This window comes from Dermochelys coriacea, chromosome 2, assembly GCF_009764565.3.
Source record: "Dermochelys coriacea isolate rDerCor1 chromosome 2, rDerCor1.pri.v4, whole genome shotgun sequence".
NCBI classification, from domain to species: Eukaryota; Metazoa; Chordata; order Testudines; family Dermochelyidae; genus Dermochelys; species Dermochelys coriacea.
The window spans coordinates 240,931,857-240,958,364 of NC_050069.1; the positions used below are offsets into that span (position 1 = coordinate 240,931,857).

Sequence of the window (26,508 nt, forward strand, 5' to 3'; positions counted from 1 at the left end):
TCTTAAACTTTTCAGATTTTCCTTCTTTCCTCCATCTCTCTTCCCAGTCCCCTACTTTTATTCTCTTGTTCTTCTTTTATTTTATCACCTCACCTCCTACTACAGCTGTGCTTCATCTCCTAGCTCAGCATTTAGATTCTTCTTCTTCCCTCCTTCTTCTCTATCAGCTTTTTCCAGCTGCCCCCTTTGGGCAGATTCCAAACCCCCTCCCCAACTCAAGCTTCCCTCTCAGGGTATGTCTACATAGAAAAGAAAAATCCATGGCTGGCCCATGCTAGCTGACTTGGGCTCACGGGGCTAAAGCTTGTACTTGAGCCTGGGCTTTAGATCCTACAGGTTGGGAGGGTCCCAGAGTTCAGGCTCCAGCCTGAGCCCAGAAGTCTACACAGTAATGAAACAGTCCCACAGGCTGAGCCCCTGAGCCTGAGTCACCTGCCACTGGCCAGCAGCTGATTTTTCTTGGCTATGTAGACATACCCTCATTAGCAATCTCTCTCCCCAGGACAGCATTTTGTGCACCTGCATCAGAAGTGCAGCAGATGCTAGAGCCAGGGTCAGGGTAACTGGTAAAGGGAGAAATAGCCTTTCACTTCTAGTTTATTGGTAGTAACCAAAAGTTGTTACCATCTGGTGGCTGTTCAGTGGTCTGTGTGAACAGAGTTGTTGTTGTGATGATTTGGGAATCTGTCTGTACAGTTTATGAATTGTGAACTCTGTGTATCTGTGTCAGACTAAATTCTCCATTCCAAATATGTAGCTATTTGCCTTCTCTATTGCCTGTTTGCCTCCATTTTGGGCTGAAGCCCCAACATGTACAAATACAGGGCTGAATATAGAAAGGAACTGATTATAAGCATAATCATAAAATCATAGAAAAGGCTAATCTTTAAAAAAGGGAAGAAGGAGGATCCTGGGAACTACAGGCCAGTCAGCCACCCCCTCAGTCCCTGAAAAAATCATGGAGCAGGTCCTCAAGGAATCAATTCTGCAGCACTTAGAGGAGAGGAAAGTGATCAGGAACAGTCAGCATGGATTCACCAAGGGCAAGTCATGCCTGACTAATCTAATTGCCTTCTATGACGAGAGAACTGGCTCTGTGGATGAGGGGAAAGCAGTGGATGTGTTGTTCCTTTACTTTAGCAAAGCTTTTGACACAGTCTCCCACAGTATTCTTGCCAGTAAGTTAAAGAAGTATGGGCTGGATGAATGGACTATAAGGTGGATAGAAAGCTGGCTAGATTGTCTGGCTCAACAGGTAGTGATCAATGGCTCCATGTCTAGTTGGCAGCGGTATCAAGTGGTACCGGCCCCAAGGGTCGGTCCTCGGGCCGGTTTTGTTCAATATCTTCATTAAAGATCTGAAGGATAGTGTGGATTGCACCCTCAGCAAGTTTGCGGATGACACTAAACTGGGAGGAGAGGTAGATATGCTGGAGGGTAGGGATAGGATACACAGGCCCTAGACAAATTAGAGGATTGGGCCAAAAGAAATCTGATGAGGTTCGACAAGGACAAGTGCAGAGTCCTGCACTTAGGATAGAAGAATCCAATGCACTGCTACAGACTAGGGACCGAATGGCTAGGCAGCAGTTCTGCAGAAAAGGACCTAGGTGTTACAGTGGACAAGAAGCTGGATATGAGACAACAGTGTGCCCTTGTTGCCAAGAAGGCCAATGGCATTTTTGGATGTATAAGTAGGGGCATTGCCAGCAGATCGAGGGATGTGATTGTTCCCCTCTGTTCGACATTGGTGAGGCCTCATCTGGAGTACTGTTTCCAGTTTTGGGCCCAACACTACAAAAAGCATGTAAAGAGTCCAGCGGAGGGCAACAAAAACAATTAGGGGACTGGAACACATGACTTATGCGGAGAGGCTGAGAGAACTGGGATTGTTTAGTCTGCAGAAGAGAAGAAGGAGGCAGGATTTGATAGCTGCTTTCAATTACCTGAAAGGGGGTTCCAAAGAGGATGGATCTAGACTGTTCTCAGTGGTAGCAGATGACAGAATGAGGAGTAATGGTCTCAAGTTGCAGTGGGGTAGGTTTAGGTTGGATATTAGGAAAGCCTTTTTCACTAGGAGGGTGGTGAAACACTGGAATGCGTTACCTAGGGAGGTGATGGAATCTCCTTCTTTTGGGGTTTTTAAGGTCAGGCTTGACAAAGCCCTGGCTGGGATGATTTAGTTGGGGATTGGTCCTGCTTTGAGCAGGGGGTTGGACTAGATGACCTCCTGAGGTCCCTTCCAACCATGATATTCTATGATAAGCATCCAACCCCTGGAAATTTATTCATGCCAGACATGGACAATGGGGAGTACTTTATGTTAACAATGATACTTAGACCTCACAAAGATTATGCTAAAAAGCAGCTGCATTCTTAGAAAACTAGTTTAGTTTAGCCTCCTGGAGGGTGGGGGATGATAGAAGCAGTGGAAACCTACTAGCAACAAAACAAAGGTAACCAATGACAAGGGGCCAGACAGGAAGAAGGAAACAGTCAAAGAAAAAGGAAGCAAGCTTATGCAGGCAGAAGGCTTCATGTTGCTGCCCACAAGCTATGCACTGGACAACTTAAGGGACTCTGACGGCAGCCCAAAGAATGCCCTGGTATGGTAAGGGAACTGAGGCTGTGATATGCACGTTGTGTTTATTGTTTTATATAATCTGTACTCTCCTGTGCTATGTATCATTAAGTAAAAGAGTACAAATGTGTTACTCTGTCCAAAGTGTGTGAGTGTATGTTAACCTCTTCACAATTGCTATGTGCCCTGGAGAGAATTAAATTGTAATCAGAAGCTTCTCATCTTTGAGGTGGAGTTTTGGTAGCAGGTGAGTTCAAGTATGAGGGGGTTTGAAGTCACCATTGCACCAGCAGGGTGAGGCAGCTGGAAAGCTGGTTCCAGCTCTCAAACATGGATGCCACATAGAAAGTCTGTGCCCCGGGATCAGGGCAGTGGCTAGACTCTGTTCAGGCTCTGTAATCTTAAAATACCAGGTGATCCAGACATGGGTGGCAGGTGAATCCACCCCCTTCAGGGAGGGTAGCCCGCTGGCCCCACCTCTTCCACCCGAGGCCCTGCCCCTGAGCCCTCCCTACCCACCACAGCCAGAACCCTGAGCCCCCCGTGGCCTGAGCCATGCCATCTGGCCTGCTCCACCCACACCGGCCTACCCCACCCCCCAGGTTTGCCCGAGCTGCCCCAGGCCGTGCCAGTTGACCCAAGCCGCCTGGCCAATCCAGCCCCCAAGCCGCCATGGGTTGCGCCAGCTGGCCTAACCCCCATCAGCCAGCCCAAGCTGCCACTGCCTGTCCCAGTCGAGCCTGGAGCTCAAAGCCACAGCTGGAACTGAGCCCCCGCCAGGGTCACAGCCAGGGCTAGGGAAGGCTCTGCCTTCCCTCGCCTGTGATACTCACCATCCCTAGATCCAGGACCACAGAGGCTTGGATTCCTCTTACAGAAGCCCAGTGCATGGCTGGAAGAATGCATCCTGCCAAATCAATGACTCCAATCAGAAGTGTTCGCATCACAAAAAATCCATCACAACTGGAATTCTTGTTGGTGTTCTCAGGATAAAGCCAGGATCTTAACAGGCCATGAGAACTATAGGAGCCTCTCACCTCCAAAGTTGGTTCTGTAGACAATGGCTGAGGCCCCATTTGCAGAACAGTATGGGGAAGCTTCTACTTCTGGTGCATTTGATCTGTTATAATCAGAAGACTATTTTCTAGAGTAGTCTATCCAGCAACTTACACAAGCACTAAATCCAATTTGGGGGAAACCTAGGTAGAAAAAAAAACACAATCAATCCATTTTCTTCAAAATGTCAGACCATTTTCTTACCTCATATAATCAAAGAAAGAGCTCCAAGAATGCTGAGAAGAGCTTTTTTATGCAATTTGTCACTTGAGACTTATATTCTCATTCCTTGAATTTTGCCAATCATTTTAGGGGTTGCAATATAGATACAAACATCTTGTCTCGCTAACTGCAAACAAAGAACTCCACAACCAAGTAGGCATCCGTTCTGATTCCAGACTCAACTAACAATTTGACAGAACTCTACATAAGTTTTTGTGTGATATAGTTTTACCCTTTTCTGCATTTTATCATTTTGATTCTGGGATGCAAAATTCCTGCTAATACTACATTTTCATCAGTGTCTGGTAGCTGGCACTTCTGCCATTGGTTTTTTTATGGAAAGAAAGTCCGGGACAATTGTCACTCTAAATAATAATCATATCTAGAATTATATAGCCCTTCTCATCAGTAGATCTCAAAGTGCTTCACAATCTCTAATGTATGTATCCTCACAACATCCCCAGTAGGTAGGGAAATCTTATGATTCCCATTTTTACAGATGGGGAACTGAGGCACAGAGAGACTAAGTGACTTGCCCAGAGGTCTGTATGTAAAGTCTCTTTATCCTTTTTATTTTGATTCAGAAGAATGAGAGCTATTATACCTTGATAAGTGAGGACTAGTTGGAGTGATGAGCCAGAATAGAATCTTGCTCATTCATCTAGAGCTAACTTAGCTCTGCAAGTTTATCAGAAATTAAAAGAAGGGAAATGTATTCTTGAAACTAGAGTAAAAAGATACCAGCATGGCTCTGAATACAGACTGGGGGCAGATCTGTTGAATAAGAAGGCACCAGTTTCATTTTTCTGATTATAACCATAATTTAATGTAGCTAGGTCTTCGGGGAAAAAATTGTGAAAAATCTAAAGGTACAGATTTACTCAAACTATACTCCAGTATTAGTAAAGAGTAGACAATCCTGTGATAATACAAAGATATATCTTTTTGGAGTGGGAATATGATTTATTTTAAAAGTGTGAAAGGACAATATTGTGGCTGAACTCGTAAGACTCCCAATTCTAAAATCTCCTAGCCCAGGGGATAGCTGTGAGGAATGCCACCTCAACAGAGAGACTGTAAAATAATATAAGCCTGAAGCAGCAAAGATGTTAAGTCTCAAAGAAGTCCCTTTCTGGAGATAAAATTTGGTACTGCAAGATTTATTGTGCTCCTTTTGAACCTCTTAGACTCAGGCCTAGTCTACGCTACAGAGTTTTGTCAACAAAAGTTATGTTGACATTCAAAAAGCACTATAATAAAAATCGGTTTTAGAGTAGCAGCCGTGTTAGTCTGTATTCGCAAAAGAAAAGGAGTACTTGTGGCACCTTAGAGACTAACAAATTTATTTGAGCATAAGCTTTTGTGAGCTACAGCTCACTTCATCGGTTGCATTCAGTGGATCCGATGAAGTGAGCTGTAGCTCACGAAAGCTTATGCTCAAATAAATTTGTTAGTCTCTAACGTGCTACAAGTACTCCTTTTTTTTTAATAATAAAAATCGATATTGCATGTTCACACTTGCTCCCTCTGTTGGCACAGCACATCCACAGTTGGGGGCACTATCATCTACAGTGTGAGCAATGCACTGTGGATACCTAATCCACAGTCCAGCTCAACACCTTCTGTCACTAGGTCTTGTGGGAAGGCAGAGTGGATGGCAGTGCATCTTGAAATCGGGCTCAATGTCCCATGATGCACTGTTTTCTGTTCCAGCATTACATGGGCTTCCAGCTTTCTTTCACAGCATTTTCAATGGCCCTTGTTTGTTGTGTACCCCGGCATCTTTGTGAGAAGGGATGGATCCCACACTGCTTTCCTATGCTCTGATAACTGTCATTAAGGAATCACAGATGGCAGTGCAGTTAATCAAGAAGTTCCTAACTGAAGAATACTCCTAGTTGCCTGACATGCTGTATGATATGGATAGGAGCACATTTAGATTTCTTTTGGCATTCACGGAACAGCTGCAGACAGTGGACCATCGCTTTTGGGCTCAGGAAACAAGCACTGAATGTTGGGATCATATCATCATGCAGGTCTGGGATGATGATGAGTGGCTACAGAACTTTCAAATATGGAAAGCCACCTTCTTTCTATGTGGAGCTTGCCCCAGCACTACAGCTGAAGGACACCGGAATGAGAGCTGCCCTATCAGTAGAGAAGTGCATGGCAATCGCTGTGTGGAAACTGGAGACTCCAGACTGCTACCAGTCAGTCGTGAATCAAGTTGGAGTTGGGAAGTCAATTGTTGGGGCTGCGTTAATGTAAGTGTGCAGGGCAATTAATCACATCCTACTATGGAGGACTGTGACTCTGGGAAATGTGCGTGAAATAATGGATGGCTTTGCAAAAATGGGTTTCCCTAACTGAGGAGGGGCGATAGATGGTACACATATTCCAGTTTTGGCACCAGATCATCTTGTGACAGAGTACATTAATAGGAAGGGGTACTTCTACATGGTGTTGCAGGCACTTGTGGATCACCATGGGTATTTCACTGACATTAATGCAGAGTTATCAGGGAAGGTGCATGACGTGCACATCTTCAGGAACACCAGCCTGTATAGAAAGCTACAAGCAGGGACTTTCTTTTCAGACCAGAAGATTACAGTGGGGGATGTTGAAATGCCCATAGTGATCTTGGGAGACCTGGCATACCCCTTACAGCCATGGCTCATTAAATCTTACACAGGAAATCTGGATAGCAGTAAGGAGTGGTTCAACAATAGGCTGAGTAGTGCCAGATGACAGTGGAGCCTCTGGCAGATTAAAGGTGTGCTGGTGATGCCTTTATGGCAGGTTAGACCTCAATGAGGATAATATTCCCATGGTCATAGCCGCGTGTTGTATGTTGCATAATCTTTGTGAAGCTAAGGGTGAAAGGTTTTCTCAGGGGTGGAGTGCTGAGGCAGACTGCTCGGCTGCTGATTTTGAGCAGCCAGATACCAGGGCTATCAGAGGGGCACAGAGGGGAGCAACTCGAATCAGGGAGGCTTTGAGGAAACACTTTGAAAATGAGAACCAGTAATGTATATCTCTGTGATTGGTGCTGAAATGTTACATTATATGTAGTTTTCTTAGGAAGCAATGGTGAAATTTGGGGCCTTGCATTCCAGTAAGCAAATGAGTAAACTGCCTGGGTATGTATTGATAGTGCCTGTTATCTCAATTTGTAGGAAACAAATAAAGATGAGTTACATGTTCAAAAACTTTGCTTTTATTGCACAAAAAACAACACACACACACAAAGACACATGGTGGGAAACGAGGTACCAGGGAAGGGCAGACTTTCAGAGCTGTGTGTCGGTCCAGCTATCATTGTGAAAGTTGTCCGAGGGGGTGAAGTGAAGGGGAAAGCAAGAAGTTCCAGAAAGCAGAAAGGACTGAGCAGGCGGAGTTTGGGGGGGGAGGGGCATGGAAAAGAGTTCTGAATGTGCTGCAGGCAAGGGCAGGCATGCATCTGCTCAGTCTGCAGCATCATTAAGGACTTCAGCATCTGCATTTGCTTCTCCATGACATTAATCATCCACTCAGTAGCTTCTTTAACAAACCCCTGACTTTCTTTTCTGTCCTGACTTTTGGCTTCCCTCCACTCCTTGTGTTCCCTTTTCTCTGCATTGGAGAAGTGCAGTACCTCCTGGAACATGCCTTCTTTGCTCCATCTTGGGTGCTTTATTATCTGGCGGAGATGCTCGGCTGGTATGTGCGGGGTGTTCCTCAAGGCCACATCTGCCGAAGCACAAGGAACGATGCACAGAAGCATGATTTGTTAATTTCACACACAGTATTGAAACATTTCAGTGAAATATACCTCTGGTAACATACCAATCACTTTCTCACTGACCCTTGGCAAGCACACATCTTGGTGAACACCCAAAGCATGGTGAGTGTTGGGGGGGGGGGGCGGGCGGGATGCTCTACATGGGGAAAAGAGCATTCTGCAAGGGTTGCAGTGCAGCCGACTATGAAAAAAATTCTAAAATTCTCCCACACTTTTCCACAGGCGGGGATCATTGTAACAGATATCTCACTGCTGAGGATAAGCAGGAAAGTGAGAGTACGTCAACTACATAGTTCTGGCTTCCGCCCTGAAGAGGGGACATGATAACAGTTTTCAAGTACGTAAAAGGTTGTTACAGGGAGAAGGGAGAAAAATTGTTCTTCTGAACCTCTCAGGATAAGACAAGAAGCAATGGGCTTAAATTGCAGCAAGGGAAATTTAGGTTGTACATTAGGAAAAACTTCCTAACTGTCAGGGCGGTTAAGCACAGTAATAAATTGCCTAGGGAGGTTGTGGAATCTCCATCATTGGAGATTTTTAAGAGTAGGGTAGACAAACATCTGTCAGGAATTGTCTAGATAATACTTAGTCCTGCCATGAGTGCAGGGGACAGGACTAGATGACCTCTCAAGATCCCTTCCAGTCCTATGACTCTATGAGTCTATGTGCAGAATGAATTTTGTTATGTGCACCAATATGGAAATGAGGTGTGATCACCTCCACATTGGTGCACATAACAAAATTCATGTGGTGGGGCTGGGGGTGTGGGGTTCGGAGTGTGGGAGGGGGCTGAGGGCTGGGGCAGAGGGTTGGGATGCATGGGTGTGAAGGTTATGGCTGGGGGTGCAGGCTCTGGGGTGGGACCAGGGATGAGGGGTTTGGGGTGCAGGCTGCCATGGGGCTATGGCAGGGAGAGAAACTCCCCTCAGCTCTCTCTCCCCGCAGCAGCACCTGAGCTGGGGTGGGAGGGAAGCCCCTCCCCCGGCCATGGCAGGTCCCAGCCGGGCAGATTCCCTGAGCGCCTGTGTGGCAATTAATAGGTTGCTGCGTAGCTGCGCAGTTTACAGGGAATTTAGGTGGCAGCATATCTTAGAAACAGAGGCCTGCTTCTCCATTCACTTATACCAGTTTTACATATCGAAGGAATTTACTCCTGATTCATACCAATATAAATGAGAGGAGAATTAGACCTTCAAAATATACCATAATGGGCAAAGCACACACTCTGGAATATAGGGACATAAGTATCTAAGTAAAATAATATGCATAATTCTTAAATATCAGTAGTCCAATAATTTATAATCCTAAAAATTGTCCTAAAAATTCTTATGAATTCTGGGTGGAATTTTCAAAAACATTGAGTGTTACCCTAACTCCGCTCCCAAGCAAGGCAATGGGAGTTTTATCTCTTGACTTCAGTGGGAGCAGAGCACTTCTGAAAATCTCACTCTTTGGATTAAAGTTATTGTTTATGCTAAAAAACTCTTGAAATATTTTGGATTATTCCTCCTCCCCCTTTACATTTTTTAATTGATGTGGCGCTCTTGAGAGAGACAGGCTGGTAGGACTGATTAGAGTGATGCACACGGCAGGCGGATACTTTACAGGCCTCACCATGCAGCCCTCCTCATATATTAAGATTCTAAACAATTTTAACACAGCCAAACAGATAATTGCATTGTTCACATTTTGTAAAATAGATTCATTGCCAGGCTCAGACCACGTGTGCCAAATTTCAGCCTAGAGCGCACTTTTATGACTCAGTTATAAAAAAGTAGTAGATTGTAATGCTGACAGCCTTAGCTACAACAGCTAACAGTATATCTATGATATTTTATTTACCTCTAGCAAAGACAGCCTATAAGAAAAGTTGAATAATGTATTCAGACTATTACAGATCATTTCATCAGGAAAACTCATGTATGGTTTTATTTGGTAGGTTAAAACTGCAGTTTATATATTGATTAAGCAAAACAGGAACAATCTGTGATTCTATGCATCATGGAATTAAAAATTCACCCATAACAAAGCTCCTCTAATAGTTAAACTAATGAAGACCAAATAAACATCTTATAGGAGAAGAAGCCATTCAGAAAGAATAGAAAACAATAAAATGAAATAAGCAAAACTACAGCTTGATACAAAATGCCTTGGGCCATTTTGAAAGGTATGTGTGACTATGTAAATATGAATGTTGTATACAAATATTAGCTGCTTATTCTTCTTTTTGTTTAAGTTGCATAGAGTGGAGACCACAGAATTAATCTGCTGTGCCATGATTTCTGCAGAGTTGAACAGGAATTCAAAAGCAATGGGCTAGCAATTTTACACTAAAACAATAAGCCAGTCATTCATAGCTATTCTAAATAGAACAGGCCAACCATTATTGCTATTGATTGGCCAGTCTCTGTTGATTACTTTAAGAAAACCTCAACATTGTGGTGTAGAAATTGCTTGAGCAAGCTCTCTGTATATTGCTTTTGTACATGGACTGGTGTTTGTGATTTGGCAAGGGTGCACTATGACCACCCTGATAGTCCATTACACATCTGGAATTGGCAAAATCCACTAAAGAATAAGCCTAATAATTCTGAGAAGTGGTTTTTCAAGCATAACTGTTTCTTCTGGCTGAAATACATTCAACTTTGTAGGGAAGAAGACAAATAGGTCAATGCATGTAAAGTGCTCTGTTTTTTTCATACTTTATAAACTAAAGTGACAGCAGTTTAATAGTACAGGCCAGATTTTGACACCCTTATTCCAGTTTAGTAGCACCCTCCCTATCTGAATAGTCTATTGACTTCAGTGGAATTACTTCAGTGGAATAAAGTACTGTTCAACCTGAGTAAGGGTATCAGATCTGGTATCAGTTTTCTACTGTTGGATTCAAGTGCATGCTGTTGTAATTTATAAAGGGTGTACACCACATAGAGAAATTACCAGAAAACAGCCAATGAGAAGTTTACAAGCTCAACATTGTACCCAACAAAAACAATTTTATAAATTAGGGCTTCTGTTTTTTTTGGCATTTGCTGAAATTAAAAAAAAACAAGGGTATTTTTGAAGTCTTTATATGATAAGAAAAAGCAACATTTTTGGGCACCTTCTCAGACCTTCCTAGCATCACTCCCATGGGCTGTTCCTCTAGGCAAATGTCCCACACACCTTATTGGGTGTGAAAAATGTTCATTTATGCTCAAAATACACTGACAAATCCTCCACAGCTGTATTTCATTTTTGCTCCATTTTGCTTATACCTTTGAATCAAACCGACAACTACTAGCCTTATTTCCCTGTTTTTCTTAAAATAGCTTGTTTATTTCTGTACCTACAAAGCAAATGCATTATTTGCTCTGTAATTTGATGTCTGCCTATTTTCACTCCAAGGCTGATTTAGTATTTCCCTTACAAACCTCAATTGTTGACATTAAATATCTTGGCTATTTCAACTCTCATTGGTCTAAAACTTGGCAAACAAATACTGGGCTGGATTGCAAATTGTTTTATTAAAATTTCTTTCTTTTTACAGCTAATATAAGGCCACTTCTTCTCAGAGTAATCCTCACTCCAATCCTACATCTCCTGAAGATTCCTACTATGACGGTGAATCACGCTGGAAGGAACAGACTTGGAACTGCTGCTGATTCCCCCTATAAACACTTACATTAAGTGAGTTCAGAGCTACACAAATGTAATTTGGACTTAGTTTCAGATTCTTTTAAAAAAAGCAAATGTCTATACTAAAAAAAAGCTTATTAATATATATATATAATTTTTGCAGGCAACTTTCTTATGGAGTAAACCCTTTTGGTGTTTTAGAAAAATGTGTTTTAAACAATTGAACTATTTCAATGTGAAAATTAGCTACCATGCATAAGCAGTTACATTTTAGAACAAGGTTTTGTTTTGAAGCAATAGTGACATCACAAACAAGTTTGGCAATTGTAACACACCCATTGATTCCAATAGGCTTTGGGTCAGGCCCTAGGAAAACAAATTAAGTAGTAACCTCTTTTATTTGTTCATGACATTGCCTCTGCAGATCCCCACTGAACATACTAGCAACTAGTGGCAATCCTCAAGAGGAGGACTGAGGAGGAGGACTCATTTGAAAAGTGATTGAAACACTGCTCTTCCAAATGGAACATCCATTCTGATCTGGACTTGGTATGGACAAAATAATACTTTGCAAATGTATGAACTGAGCACCAGGTAGCAGCCATGCAGATCTCAGTGAACAAATGCTGCAGAAGCTGCCACTCTCACCCCAATCTCAATAGTAGAAGAGGTTTGAGTCATAAAGGTACAGTTACTTCAACAAGAACATAGCCTATCTCGATCCATTCAGATCACATCTGGCCTAAAACTGATTGGGCCCTTACCTCTTCCACCCAAAGCCCCAATCCATTTTGAGGCCTTTTTTCATAAATATAAAGGGAAGGGTAAACACCTTTAAATCCGTCCTGGCCAGAGGAAAGACCCTTTCACCTGTAAAGGGTTAAGAAGCTAGGATAACCTCGCTGGCACCTGACCAAAATGACCAATGAGGAGACGAGATACTTTCAAAGCTGGACGGGGGAGAAACAAAGTTTCTCTCTGTCTGTGTGTTGCTTTTGCCGGGACCAGAGCAGGAATGCAGGTCAGAACTCCTGTAAAGGGCTAATAAACAATCTAGTTAGATATGCGTTAGATTCTGTTTTGTTTAATGATAAAATAAGTTGTGCTGAATGGAATGGATATTCCTGTTTTTGTGTTTTTTTGTAACTTAAGGTTTTGCCTAGAGGGATTCTCTATATTTTGAATCTGATTACCCTGTAAGGTATTTACCATCCTGATTTTACAGATTCTTTTACATTTTCTTCAATTAAAATTCTTCTTTTAAGAACGTGATTGCTTTTTCATTGTTCTTAAGATCCAAGGGTTTGGGTCTGTGTTCACCTATGCAAATTGGTGAGGATTTTTATCAAGCTTTCCCCAGGAAAGGGGGTGTAGGGTTTGGGAGGATTTTGGGGGGAAAGACGTTTCCAAGTGGGCTCTTTCCCTGTTATATATTTGTTAGATGCTTTGTGGTGGCAGCAATAAAGTCCAGGGGCAAAAGGTAAAAAAAGTTTGTACCTTGGGGAAGTTTTAACCTAAGCTGGTAAAAAATAAGCTTAGGGGGTTTTTCATGCAGGTCCCAACATCTGTACCCTAGAGTTCAGAGTGGGGAAGGAACCTTGACACCTTTTTAAAAGGCTTTGTCCTGTTGAGAAATTAACAGAGAGCCCTTTTAATATGCAAGGTGTGCAATCCACCTTAATCTGTAAAATCAGAAGGCTTAGAAAATACTGGTAAAAAATGTCTGATTTAAATGAAAATTCACGGCCTCTATAGTCAAGATTCTGGGATGAGATCGTAGGAGCACGTCATCCTTGCGAAAATGTGTATAAGGTGGATCTGCAACAAAGCCCGCAGTTCGGAAATGCCCCGACAGATGCTCTAGTCACAAGGGAAAAAACCTTCAATGACAGAAGTAGAAGTCAAGAACATCAAGAGGAGCCTCCATGAACCTTGTAAGAACCAAGCTTTCAATCCCTTGGATCACCGGGTTTTAGCTTTGAATATACATTCAAACCCTTAATATACTATTTGTATGACAAAAGACCAAACTGCTTTGTTTTGCCCATGTGCATGCAAAGTAACATCTGATTGGATCCCAGGGTGATCCTGAATCCATGAAAGACAAAGAAAATTCTAAAATGGTTGGTAAAAGGACAAGAGACTGGAGTCATCTCTTGAAGTTCTCCAGACCAAATCTTTTAACCATTTCCATTTACAGACATATGACTATCTAGTGGAATATTTTTCTGATTCCACAAGCACAGCAGCAACTATCACTGAGAAATAGAAGTATTCCCTTTTTAACAAGCTATCAACCAAGCAATCAGATAAATCAGATAGTCTGGGTGAAGCATCTGACCTTTCTTCTGGGGCAAGAGATCTGGGCACAGGCAAAGACAAAGGATTCATCATCATGCAAGAACAAGGGGACACCCGATGAAATTAAAAGGCATCCATTTTAAATGATAAAAAGAAATACTTTTATTATCTAATGATAAGCTTGGGAACTTACTGTCACAAGATGTTAATGAGATATAAATTTTAGTAGGGTTTTAAAAAAGATTAGGCATTTCTATAAATATTAAGGATATCCAAATTACATTAGATAGGGTAAAAGAAGTTAGAAGGCATATGAAGACTCCTATTTCAAGTACTAACTCCCTGAAGTTAGGAAGAAATCTGCCTCATAAGCATGTTATTGTATAATTTTCTATTATGAGGTTCTATATCATCCTCTGAAGCATCTAGGATTGATCACTACCAGAGAGAAGATACTGAACTAGATGGCCTATTTGTCTGATCCAACATCACAATTCCTATTTTCCTATGCCGCTGAATTCAACAGAAAAATGCAAGGCCCTTCAGTAGATTTCTTTGCTAGCAAGATGACCACTACTAATAATACAACTCAAAATTGTAATTTATAAATAAATGAAAAGCTATTTCCAAGTTCATTTCAAAGTTGATTTGTGGAATTCCTTATCTTTTCTGAACTTTCAAACTGCTGCACTAAAAACTGCTAAAGATTTGGGTGACATTCACTCAGGGGTGAAAGTAAGCCGGTACAGGCCGTATGGTGTACCAGTAAAAAGTGGCCGCCAGTACCGGCCCGTACTCAGGTGACCTTAAAATGCTACCATGGAAGCATTTTAAGGACACTGCTTAAAGCACTGCCGTGGCAGCACTTTAACGTTGCTGCCCCTTTTTTGCCCCCCGTTGGCGGCCCTGCCTGGTCTGCTCCAGGATCTGAATGACTTTCAGTTTGGCTAACTGTCTGCGGATGGTAGGCTATCGAGGTGAGGGGCTTGCTGCCGAGAAGGCAGAGAAATTCCTGCCAGAACCAAGAAATTAACTGAGGGTCTTGAACCAAAATGATGCCTGGTAGCAGAAGATATGCTGAAGGAAGGCTTCCACAGTTTCACGGGCAGACAGAACACTGGCAGGGAATAAAATAGGCCATCTTGGTTAGGAGGTCAGGATAACTAAGTGTCTTTGGGATTGTGGTTACTCAACAGTAAAGTCCATTGAAAGGATGGACAAAGGATGTGGAGGTGTGTGGAGGTGCTGAAGGAGGCTCACAGGCTTGGCTCGCAGTTTCTTCATATGGGCACAGAGGTCACATGACTTAACATAGATTTTAATCCTAGTTTGTAGGGTTTGCCACCAGAAGTACATAGCGATCAGGTTCCAGGTTGCAAACTGGCTGAAATGTCCCACCATGGGCAAATCATGGCACAGCCGTAGCACATGAAGCCAGGAGCTGCCCTTGGGAATGTAGAGACAATCCTTGTCATAAAGGAGGCCTTGTTGTAGATGAAACCTTGAATCCAAGGAAGCACTGCTGGTTCTTAGGATTTGATAGACTGGGGCTTCAAATAGGTCACAGCCTCATTCCAGTGGATGTCTGTGGCCAGACATCAAAATTCTGCTGCATATTTGGCATCGGACCTGCCAGAGGACATAGAGGGCACAGAGAGTAGCATCTGTGGTACATTTTTGATTAGGGTTGTTGAAGATGCCCACCACTGTCTGTACAAAGCTCTTGAAGTGTTCAAGGAGATGACTGGACCCTTCCAGGAGCAGGAACACCCACTTCAGGGCTTCTCTGGTGACAATGTTAAATATTAATCCCACTTGGGACTGATCTGTGGGATATGACTGTGGCAGTGACACAAACTGCAGACAACATTGATTAAGGAACCCATGAAACTTGGTATAATCCACATTAAACTTATAGGGTAGGGGCAACTTGGGCTCAGGGACAATGAATGAGGGAGTTGGGGGGACAAAAGACACTGCCTGGATTTGTATTGGGCTTGGAGAACCATAGTGAGGCAATATTAGCCTGCAGTTTCGCAGGACCTCAACAACATCTGAGAAGATGGGTTGAGCTCCTGCTGTGGCCATTCTGGAGGAGAGTCTGGCCTAGTGATCAAAGCAGAATCAGAGAGCAGAACCAGAGTTGTGATCATGAGACAAGCCAATGGTCGGAGCCAGGAATCAGGAGCCAGAACAGAACCAAAAGGCAGAGCTGGAGTCCTGGTCAGGAGACAGACTAGTGGTCAGAGCCAGGAGTCAGAAATCAGTTCAGAGGTAGGCAAGGACTAGGGCTGGAACAAAGCAGGCAATGGTTGGAGCAAGGGCTGGGCAGGAAACAGGTATGGCAGAGCTGCGGTCGCAGATGCATTGAGCAGCCACTGTGCTGCCATTGCTACAACACTTAAATGGTGATCTGTTGGCTCTTCTGACCAATCAGGGAGCACAGTCACTTAGTGAGGGTTTATTGGGCACAGATGAGCTCATTTGTTTGCTAGGTGATCAAGCCCAGAGGCAGCTGAGTTCCTGATAAATTGAGCTCTCTGTCTCCAACATGCCACTCACTCTGTGCTGGACCGTTCCCTCACTGACACTATCAAATTTGTGAGTTCTGACTGTCTAAACTGCAATTTGCTCAACTTGCGTTCTCCGTGGTGGGGTAGGAAAAACAGGAGAAAGACCTGACCACCATCAGATCAGCTAATGGAAGCAGGGCCAGCCCTAGGTGTTTTGGTTTCCAAGGATGTAAAACTTTTTCAGTGCCCCCAAAACCTGATTTCCTACTCCCAGAAGTTGGCTTCCAGGGCAACTGCCCTAATCACTTGCCCCCAAGGCTGGCCCTGGATGGCAGGGAGGAGTAAGGCAGGAAATAAGCTATTTCCCAGTGATTCTGCTGCTGGCAGTGGGGAAAGAAATACTTACACACTTCTGAGAGGAAGAGCTCTCCTCATAATATCAAGTTTTTATGGGAAAGGTGATCGCAGTCTTAAGAACTGGACATCAGCTTCTGGGCTGACAACTCAATTTCTGAGCCCTAAGGGAAGGGTTGTTTTGGGGTGTGGCCCATTTTGAATTTCTTCTTATCTACCATTAGAAAAGCTGCCCTACATATTAGTGCATGAGGAGGGATGACATTATTCTTTTCAGAATAGCAGCCGTGTTCGTCTGTATTCGCAAAAAGAAAAGGAGAACTTGTGGCACCTTAGAGACTAACAAATTTATTTGAGCATAAGCTTTCGTGAGCTACAGCTCACTTCATCGGATGCACTTGTTAGTCTCTAAGGTGACATTATTCTTGTGAACCTTATTGCAATATATGGCTTTTGTGATGGGTAGCATGGCATCTGATTGCTCTCCTGGTAAGGGAGTTATGATGTGTGACCATTGCTAAATAACTTTGCATTCCTCAGTCATGACCAAAGGATAATGAGGAAAGTGCCCTCTCAGGAGTGCAAGTAGCCGCTGCAGGTGCTGGATATCTGCAATTCCCTCGGCTTCTCAGTCCATTAGCTGAAGAGGAAAATTTTTGCTGGCTTTGTCACCATATTTTGCCAAAGACAGAATTTTGGTTCTACATTTTGATGGTGCAAGAAACCCAGGGAGTTTTATGATGAACAAATACTACATTTGTAAATGTTAGCTATGGTCATTGTTGACATCACAAGTGGCTTTGCTCTTATGGTTACAACAATGTCATTAGAACTCCTTGAAGTACATATAAGTTGTGTCAATTACCTGGGTAGTATCCTCTATATAAAACATAAATACTTTTCCAAATATAGATCTATAAATATGTATAATTGATTTTATCATGTGTCACTCACATAAACTATATGAATAAAGCCACATGACTCTGTAAAGCTAACTTTTACTGAAAATTTAACAAAGCAAGTTATTTTTAGTACATGCAGATCATAAGTGGACATTTTACAGAAAAAGTTAGTTGTACTTTCTGGTAGTAATTACCTCCCACAAATATGACTCACTTCTGCAGTTTAAATGCAATGGTTTGGTGTCCCAAAATCAACAGTTTTATAAATAAATCTCTGAATCACAGACTGAATGTATGAAGTGTTTAAATATTTCTTACTGGTCTGAGAAGAGTTTTCATTTTAGGCTTTTACTTCATAACAAATTCCCAGGGAACAGTACTGATACTTAAAGTAGGTAAACATAGATAAAATAGGTAGGCTGCAGTGAGATTTATATAAGGATCACATAACTAAGTTTTCCGACTCTTTTATCGTTCTGTTAACATCAGCCAGGACTTCAAAGTTGGATGTGAATAGGACCTAAGATGGAATTAATTTTCCAGTTTCACTGCATCCCATTTTGTAAAAATAATATTTGAATCTGAGACTTTTTTTGAGGTATTGCAGAACAAATAGAGTTGTGTGGGATCATTCAGGAATCTCATGGAGAGGCAGGCAGATCACTTCAGTAAATAAATGCTGACTGTATCAGTTAAGAATGTTAATGAAAGAACAGGCCTCTCCAGAAGAAGCCAACTGACTATACTTTTAAAATGCTAAAGAAAAAAAGTCCTCCTTTGGAGTTCAAATAATTGAATTCTAACTATCTTTTTTATATAAGATGTCAAGAGAGTCTGACACCATCCACAGACCTACGGTTGCCAGCTTTGTAATATTTTAAAACTGGGCACTCCAGCAGGAGTGCCGGAACCGTCCCTGTCCCGCCTCTTCTTCCCAAGGCCCTCCTCTGCGATGCCTTTTTCCCCCAAGGTCCTGCCTCTGCTCACAAGACCATTCCCCGCCCTTCCCCTCAAGGCCCCGCCCCCTGTCTGCTCCTCTTCCCCTCTCTCCCCATTGCTGGCTGCTCTTCCCTTCTCCCCTGCCTGCCCAGGTCGGGAGGGACTCGCCTGCAGATTCGAGGCTGGGAGCTGCAGCCACCCAATGCAGCTAGGAGGCGGTCCTACTGAGTAGAGGCTGGCACGGGTGATGACCCAGTGCCTCCCTACCTACCCCACCTGCAGTAAGCGGACTTTGGGTATCCAGTCATAATATCTGACCAGACATGGTCAGGTCCCCTTTTCAGCCGGCCTTTTCAGTTGAAAACTGGGCACCTGGTCTCCCTGAATAGATATATATTCATTTATATGTTTAGGTCCTGAAATTTTACTACAAAAAATGTTCTTATTGAGGGTCTTATACTGATCCTTTCTCATTATGTGCACATTCCAGGGTCAGTAAATCTCCTAGATAGTCCAGAGGCTGCAAATTAAGCTAAGTGCATTGAGCAACCAAATTCAAAAGGAGGGAAAATAACTTTTCTTCTCATCATATAAGAAACGTACAAACACCAAAGAGAAAAGCCTTGTCAAAATGGTCTTCCATTCCTAATGCAGCTGCTTAAAATAAATTTTCGTTTTTTCTGGATTTGCTGTCTGTTTTGCAGCTGTTCTCAGCTGCTGTTCTATCTCCATATAATTGGGAGAACTCAAGGAAACACATAGGCTCTTCTTTAGCGAAGGGGAGAAGCTTCTGCCAAGGAAACTGAACTGCTGATAGAGGTCACCAAATGTTATTAAATGTATAGGGTCAGATTCTGCTACTCTTACCCATATTGGACAATACTTTTTACTCAAGTTGACCCACTGAGTTAAACTTGAGAAGTAGGGTATTGCTGACGGGAAATAAGAATGGAAGAATCTAGAACATACTAGTCTAACTAGAAAAGAGTTGCTGATATAGTTTTACTGTTATAGCTATAATGGCAAAGTCTCATAAGGTGGACACAGCTTCTATCTGCAAAAAAGTGCTCCTGCAGGAATAGTTTATACGAGTTCCCCAAGCAAAATAAGGTACACCAGCAAAATAACTTTATGCTGGTAAAACTATGTCTACACTAGGATTTGTACAAGTTGCAAAAAAAAAAAAAAAAAAAATTTTCATACCCCTAAACTGACAGTATACCGGCAATAGTTTCTAGTGTAGGCCTTTTCTAAATGACTGCCAATCACAAAGGACACATAAAATAATATCCAATCTGATAGAAGAGCAGAAATATTTGCAATCATGTATCATGTACAAAATATCACCATTTATGCAATTTTAAGGTTGCACGAGCAATCAGAAGTAAAAAAAAGCAGATATACAATTGAAAGCTTTTAATGCAAACCCCTGATCTCTGTTTAATTACAAATTGTCACTTAAAACATGTACTTCTAACTGGAATTTCTTATACAATGTTATATGTCAGTTACAGCACAGAGCATACAGTTTTAAGATTTGACTTGTGTCACGGGGTTTACAAATCCCACCCAGGGCTAGAGTTGCCAACTTTCTAATCACACAAAACCAAACATCACTGCCTCACCCCTTCCCGAAGCCCCACCCCTGCCACGCCCCTTCTCCGAGGCCCCATCCCACCGCTCGCTCTATCCCCCCTCCCTCCGTCACTCACTCTCACTCACTTTCCCCGGGCTGGGGCAGGGGGTTGGGGTGCGGGAGGGGGGTGAGGGCTCCAGCTGGGGGTGTGGGCTCTGGGGTGGGGCTGGGGATGAGAGGTTTGGGGTGCAGGAGGGGGCTCAGGGCTGGGGCGGAGGGGTGCAGAGTGTGGGCTGTGGAAGGGAGTTTGGGTGCCAGAGCGGACTCTGGGCTGGAGCAGGGGGTTGTAGTGCAGGAGGGGGATTGCAGTGCGGGGTCCCAGTGGCACCTACTGCGGCTTTCAGGAAGAGGCCGCCAGGTCCCTATGGCCCCTAGACGAATGGATGGCCAGGGAGGCTCCATATGCTGCCGTTGCGCCCTGGGAGCCACCCCCACGGTTCCCATTGGTCGCAGTTCCCAGCCAATGGGAGCTGTGGAGTTGGCACTTGGGCAGGGGCAGCATGCGGAGACCCCCTGGCTGACCATGCACCTAGGGTTGGCAGGGGCCTGGCGGCCACTTCCAGGAGCTACGTTGAGCCAGGGCAGGCAGGGAGCCTGCCTTAGTCCCAGGCCCCCACTGTGCCGCCGACCGGACTTTTAATGGCCTGGTCAGCAGTGCTGACTGGAACCACCAGGGTCCCTTTTTGACCAGGCATTCTGGCTGAAAACTGGATGCCTGGCAAACCTACAAGGGGCCCAAAGGGGACAGAAGACAGTACTGGGCCCAGATAGCACTGTCCCCTCCTCCTCAGCCTTCAGAACATTCTCCAACTGGAGAGGAAGCTTTAAAAGGGAGCCACTCAGCTCAGAAGGGGAAGACAGACCTATCCTAAGGGCTCTTGGACAAGGGTGCCAAAGAAGCGTCCTTGTGGGGAATAGGACTGCATGGTGAGTCCAGTTGGGGCTGAAGGTTTGGTTGTCATTTCTTTTTTTTTTATTACCTTATATTGGACTTGGAGCTGGGGGGGAGAAGCCGATGGTAGGAAGTGACCCAGGGAGAGTAACTCTGAGGGCACGCAGGGTGCCAGATACTGTTGACTCTCATAGGATTCTGGGTTGGAGCCCAGTGGAGTGGGATGGCCTGGGCTCTCCTACCAACTGCCCCCGCTGCAGGAGGGGCATAAAACTTATTTCTATCTCATAATTACAGATGTTATTAAGCTGCATTTGTTGGTCTACACAAAACTATCCATGCCTTTCACAACACACACCAGGAATGTATGCACATTTGAAAACAGACTGGACATGTCTTAACTCAGTATTGTTTTAGTCAATTGCATGGAGGAAATGAAGTGGTATTTCCTAGCTTTTTAGACTGTGTGTCTACTGGTGACCCACACAATGACCAGAGCTTTCCAGGTTTCCATGGATTGCACAGGTGCATCCCAAGAGAGGTGATGCCCCTGCTCAAAGGAGACCCAGTTCTGCCAACTCATGATTTTATTGTGAGTCTTTCAGAGTTTGGTGCTTTTCTTAAAGCCCCTGCTCCTGAGAGCAAGTGATTAGGTGAGAATCTCAACTTTCATTTTTTTAAAAAAGGAAGTTTATAGCCCTGATGATTGTAAATTAAAAACATGACCCAAGGGCACCCTGAATACTTGAAAACCAGAAGTCAAATAAAAAGAATCCAATATTTATTTATTTATTTATTTATTGTAAATCTCATTAATTTTAAGCCAATATCATGATTATTAGCATAACTTCATATCTCCCAAGAGAAACAGCATCCTAATGGCACAAGGTATTGTGACATCTAGGCAGGGAGGGGCTTTTTGTGTCCTTGCTGTGTCTTGAGTACCTGTGGAAAGGACAGTCACAAGCTGGATTATAGTCTTACTGTATTGCAGTTCTCCTGGAAATAAGGAAAACTTTTGCCAGTGTGAAAATGAAGTTACAGAAGATGGGACTCTCTCTGGTACTTCTTTATCTAGTGACAAGGAGTGAAAGTGGTGGTCAGTCATCTAAGCCAGTGGCTCTCAACCTTTCCAGACTACTGTTTCCCTTTTAGGAGTCTGATTTGTCTTGCGTACCTCTAAGTTTCACCTCACTTAACCTACTTGCTTACAAAATCAGACATAAAAATATGTCACAACACACTGTTACTGAAAAATTGCTGACTTTCTCATTTTTACCATATAATTATAAAATAAATCAACTGGAATATAAATATTGTCCTTACATTTTGGTGTATAATATATAGAGCAGTATAAACAAGTCATTGTCTGTAGGAAATTTTAGTTCGCTAGTGCTTTTTATGTAGCCTGTTGTCAAACTAGGGAAATATGTAGATGAGTTGACATACCCCCTGGAAGACCTCTGAGTACCCCCAGGGGTACACGTACCCCGGGTTGAGAACCACTGATCTAAGCTGGCACTGGATGTCCCTGTAAAATGGATTCCCAGGCTGAAGAGAAAATGGCCTTTGACTGAGATATGTCAAATGAGAAGAAATTGACGGTAATTGTCCTTTGATTGTGACTTTACAATTTGGATTTGATTATATCATTCAGAGCTCAGCAGATTTCCACATCCTGAACAGTGCAAAACAGGCATGTTCCATTTACAAAAAGGAATTTCTGAGAAGCCTGTTGTGCGTACATATCAGGAGGCAGGATCGGCTGCTACTTTGTTGGATGGTTTTTATTTAATAGAGTTTTGAAGAGCATATGGGGAAAAATTCTACAGTGGTGCATCTAATTTAGGAATATGTTGTGCCTGGAGGAATAAGCTTTTAAGAGCTATAAGGCTCTTGTATCCATGTATAGTGTCCTGGTGCAGTGCTGTGCATTTGGGCTTGCTTTATCACAATCTCTGAGGCTGATGTCTGGACTGTACCCTGCTGGAGGTTCAGTATGTGTGCCAGACAGCCTGTGCAGAGTCGGTACAGATTTTTTTCTTATAGATTTTAGCTCAAGGCCTTGAGTTTTATAATATTCTCTTTTTGAAATGGGTTGCTCTTTGGAGTGAGCTCTATTAAGTGTTCAATTCCTTTTCCTCAACATTCCTCCAATCACTTTCATATGACAATATGTAACATACAGTTTGTGGCCTTTCAACTTTCAAGGGACAATTCAAGTGTTCTACATTTGTTTTGTGATAGTTATTTGATGTTGTCCTACTAAGGTGATTTAAAGATAAATCATTTCTGTATCATTTGAAGTATGATATAATCATAATGGTATTTGTTTTTAACTAACTTGTTTATTTAATTATTGTGAATTCCATTTCTTTGTTTAACTCGAGTGGAAGCATTCTGAATGTGAGTAGGTAAAACTGACACATAGGAACAATTTAGAATAAAGGCAAGAAGATAATACAGGTTATGGGCTAGTTTCTACAAGGAGCTGAGTGCTGTTGACTCTCAATAAAATCAATGGGAGTTGAGGGCACTCAGCACCTTGCAGGATATGGTTGTACTGGAACTTTTGAAGACACGTTCCCCTAGAAAAGTTTTCTGTGATTTTTTAATGCAAAGTAGTGCATTTGAACACACTCCAGACAGGATACTATCACCTTGAATTTTTTTAAATGGACTAATTTCAAAATATTCCAGCCTCTCTTAGAGCACACGTTAAATACTATGTCCTGAAAGTAGAGTTTAAAAAGCTTCCTTTAAAATTGTTAGCTTTTTTTCCTGGTTCTCTGATGACGTTTATAATGGTCTTTTCAGCAAAGGAAAAATTGATCAAGGCCTCAAACCAGCAAAGACTTAACATGCACTTACAACATGCAGAGAAGTAAAAAGCATGTGTAAACCTTTGCAGGATTACAGCCTAATTAGATGTAAAGGGGAGACAGTAAAACTGACTGTACACAAGTGTGCAGTGTCATACGCACATAGCAAACTGAAAAAAGAGACAGTTTTTTACTAACTTCGTTAAATGTTATTAAATGTAAGTATTACTTGTAAGTATAATAGGAATTTTTCAAACAAATTTGATTTTCAAATTGAAAGTATCCCTTTAAATTAAATTTCAAATAGGTTTTCCTAATTTATTTACAAGTGCAGCATACATTATTTATAATCATAAGTAGTTTTCTCTTTTAGCCTTCAGTGGAACTGATGGTTGAAATTCTTGTAGTCTTAAAAGGATGCTTAGATCAATAAAAATGATCAGTCTCATTAAAATGCCTACTTTCACAATTCAGAACAAAAAATACAAAGCATAATGATACAGAAGGTATGTACAAACAAGTTTGGAAACAAGAGTGAAAACTGAAAGAGAGTAAGATGTAAGCAGAAGAGGAAAGGAGACAAGAATAACCACTAACAACCTGAGTAAACATTAACAAGAAAAGACTCCCTGAAGAGAAAAGGTCCCTTTCTCATGACTTCTTTGTTTATTGATTCAAATGAAAGAAGATAGATTCCCACATTGTGAACCTGTTTTCTAATTAGTAAACAAACTCAAATAATACAATTAAAACATATGCATTTTAAAAATGCATGAAAAACAACCTTATTGTTTTGACTATAGCTTGTTTAGTCTGCTTTGAACAGTTTAGAAGCTCACTATCAAAGGTTACAGAACAGATGGAGAAAGCAATGCAACAGTACTTTTTTCTTTCCTAAACTGCATGGTGACATTCAATAGGTAGACATCTCATATCTAGTTTGTGCTAAGAAGGCAGCAGAAAACTCTAATTTTAATTCTACACTTTGTAAGGACAGTATATAGTCTAATTTTTAATTACTGACAGCTATTTTAAATGATTTCTCTTGTATTTTGCAATCTGACCTGGTTAGTTGCTTTACAGGGATATTTTTAAGCCTGCCATTTCAAATACTGTACAATAAACTGAAAAATAATTAAACTTCTACATCATAAATATCCTATGTTGATTCTAGTTTTAGTTTCTTATTTTTCTGTCTATTATGTGGAAGCACTTTGTAAATTAGCTGCAAAAGTCAATGTTATTAACTCTACCATATTCTGCAAAGCAGATGTCAAAGCTTTGCAATACCCACAGATTACAGGCAACTTCCAAGAACTCAAGGGCCACAAATAATTTGCAAACGTAGCCACATAACTTTTTAAAGTAAAATTTATCTACACAAGCATATTTGTTTGAACTGGTCACAAATTGCTTTTAATGTTAGGTTAGCTAGAAATAAAAGCTCACAGCTGATCAGGTTTGTCCTTGTTTTGGAGTGAAAAGGAAGAGGGCAGCTGTATCTGGGGTCCTATCCAAAGCCCACTAAAATCAATGGGAGTCTTTCCAGTGACTTAAATGTGCTTTTAATGAGGCTCTTGGCTCTGCAACTACACATTATACTCTGGTCTAAGAGTTATTAAAAAAAATCCAGAAATATTTCCATTTCTATATGTAAGACAGAAGAAGAAATTAATGAGGTACTCCCAAATATTTCCCACATAAAATAAAGTTGTAATAAACTATCCTCTTACATGGTATAACCTAATACACTGGAGTGACTAACATCCAAAGTGGCCTGCAGAGGGAAACAAAACAATAGGTCTATGCTCTTATTTGCTAATTTATGATATATAAAGAAAGGTTTTTCATTAAAAATATAGTGAGAGGTAGTTCTGTTTATGGTTTTTCAACAACAGAAACACAAGTCTTGTCTATCTGTTTTTTTCCTATAGACCTTCACTGACGAGTGAAGAACTAGCAGAAGTAGGACATCACAAATATGAAGGAAATCAGAACAATTGAGAGGAACAGGGATTTTTAGTTAGTTTTTAGGTACCCAGGAAGCTTAAGAACCAGCAATTTGTTTTCTGGACTGAATCTTATGTATTTAGTACCCCAGTAATTTTTGGCAGAAACAGAGCAGCAACATGGAATGAAGCTATACAATGTATACAGGTAGATAGTCTTGATTAAACTGTACTGTATGAAAAACCACACAATGACCTAACTGTCTCATTTTTATACATCATGAACATTCCCAATGATATGATTTAAAAGGTCAATATCGAAAGGCCTTTTGTTAGTGCCTTCTAGAAGCATTACATAAGTGTAAAGTATTATTACTCAGGGGTGAAAGTAAGTCTAGGGACTTACCGGTACGGGGCTGGGCTGGAGCCGGTTCTGGCCCCCAGAAGAGGCAGGGCATTGGGCAGAAGGGGAGGGGCTGCGGGAGGTCATAGCCAGCCCCGGCCCACCCTGTACCGGCAAGTGCCTCCTTTCCCCTCTCCAGAGACTCTCAATCTCTATGTGCCTCTGTACAGATGGCAGCAACCACAAATCCACCCATGATGAATCTCCGACTGCCATTGCAGCACCTACTCCCAACAAGCCCAGAGGTCCACCTGGAGGCTTTGCTTGACATAGGGGCCTCAGGTAGTTTTATGGACCAGGATATGGCTAAGGCCCACAGGATCCTTGCCATGCATAAGAATTCCCCTGATCTGGTGAAAGCCATTGATGATACACTCCTAGCTTTGGGGCCAGTCAATCAGCAGGCTGTCCCTTTAGGGGTCATTAACCTCCAGGGGCACCAGCAGACTCTTCAGATTGAGTTGATTTATGCTCCCCACTCTGTGGTCATCCTAGGAATGCCCTGGGTCGTTGCCCATGACCCCTGTATACATTGACCA

At 42.3% G+C, this 26,508-nt stretch overlaps 1 protein-coding gene across 1 annotated transcript in view; it reads left to right on the forward strand.

Moving 5' to 3' along the window:
• LOC119850692 (40S ribosomal protein S8-like) overlaps positions 1-25,621 on the forward strand; it is a 33,621-nt gene extending 8,000 nt beyond the window's left edge. The window contains 2 exon segments of the mRNA XM_043507136.1: positions 23,613-23,679; positions 25,552-25,621. Of these exon segments, the coding sequence (XP_043363071.1) occupies positions 23,613-23,679; positions 25,552-25,621 (137 nt within the window).
• Positions 25,622-26,508: the final 887 nt, after the last annotated feature.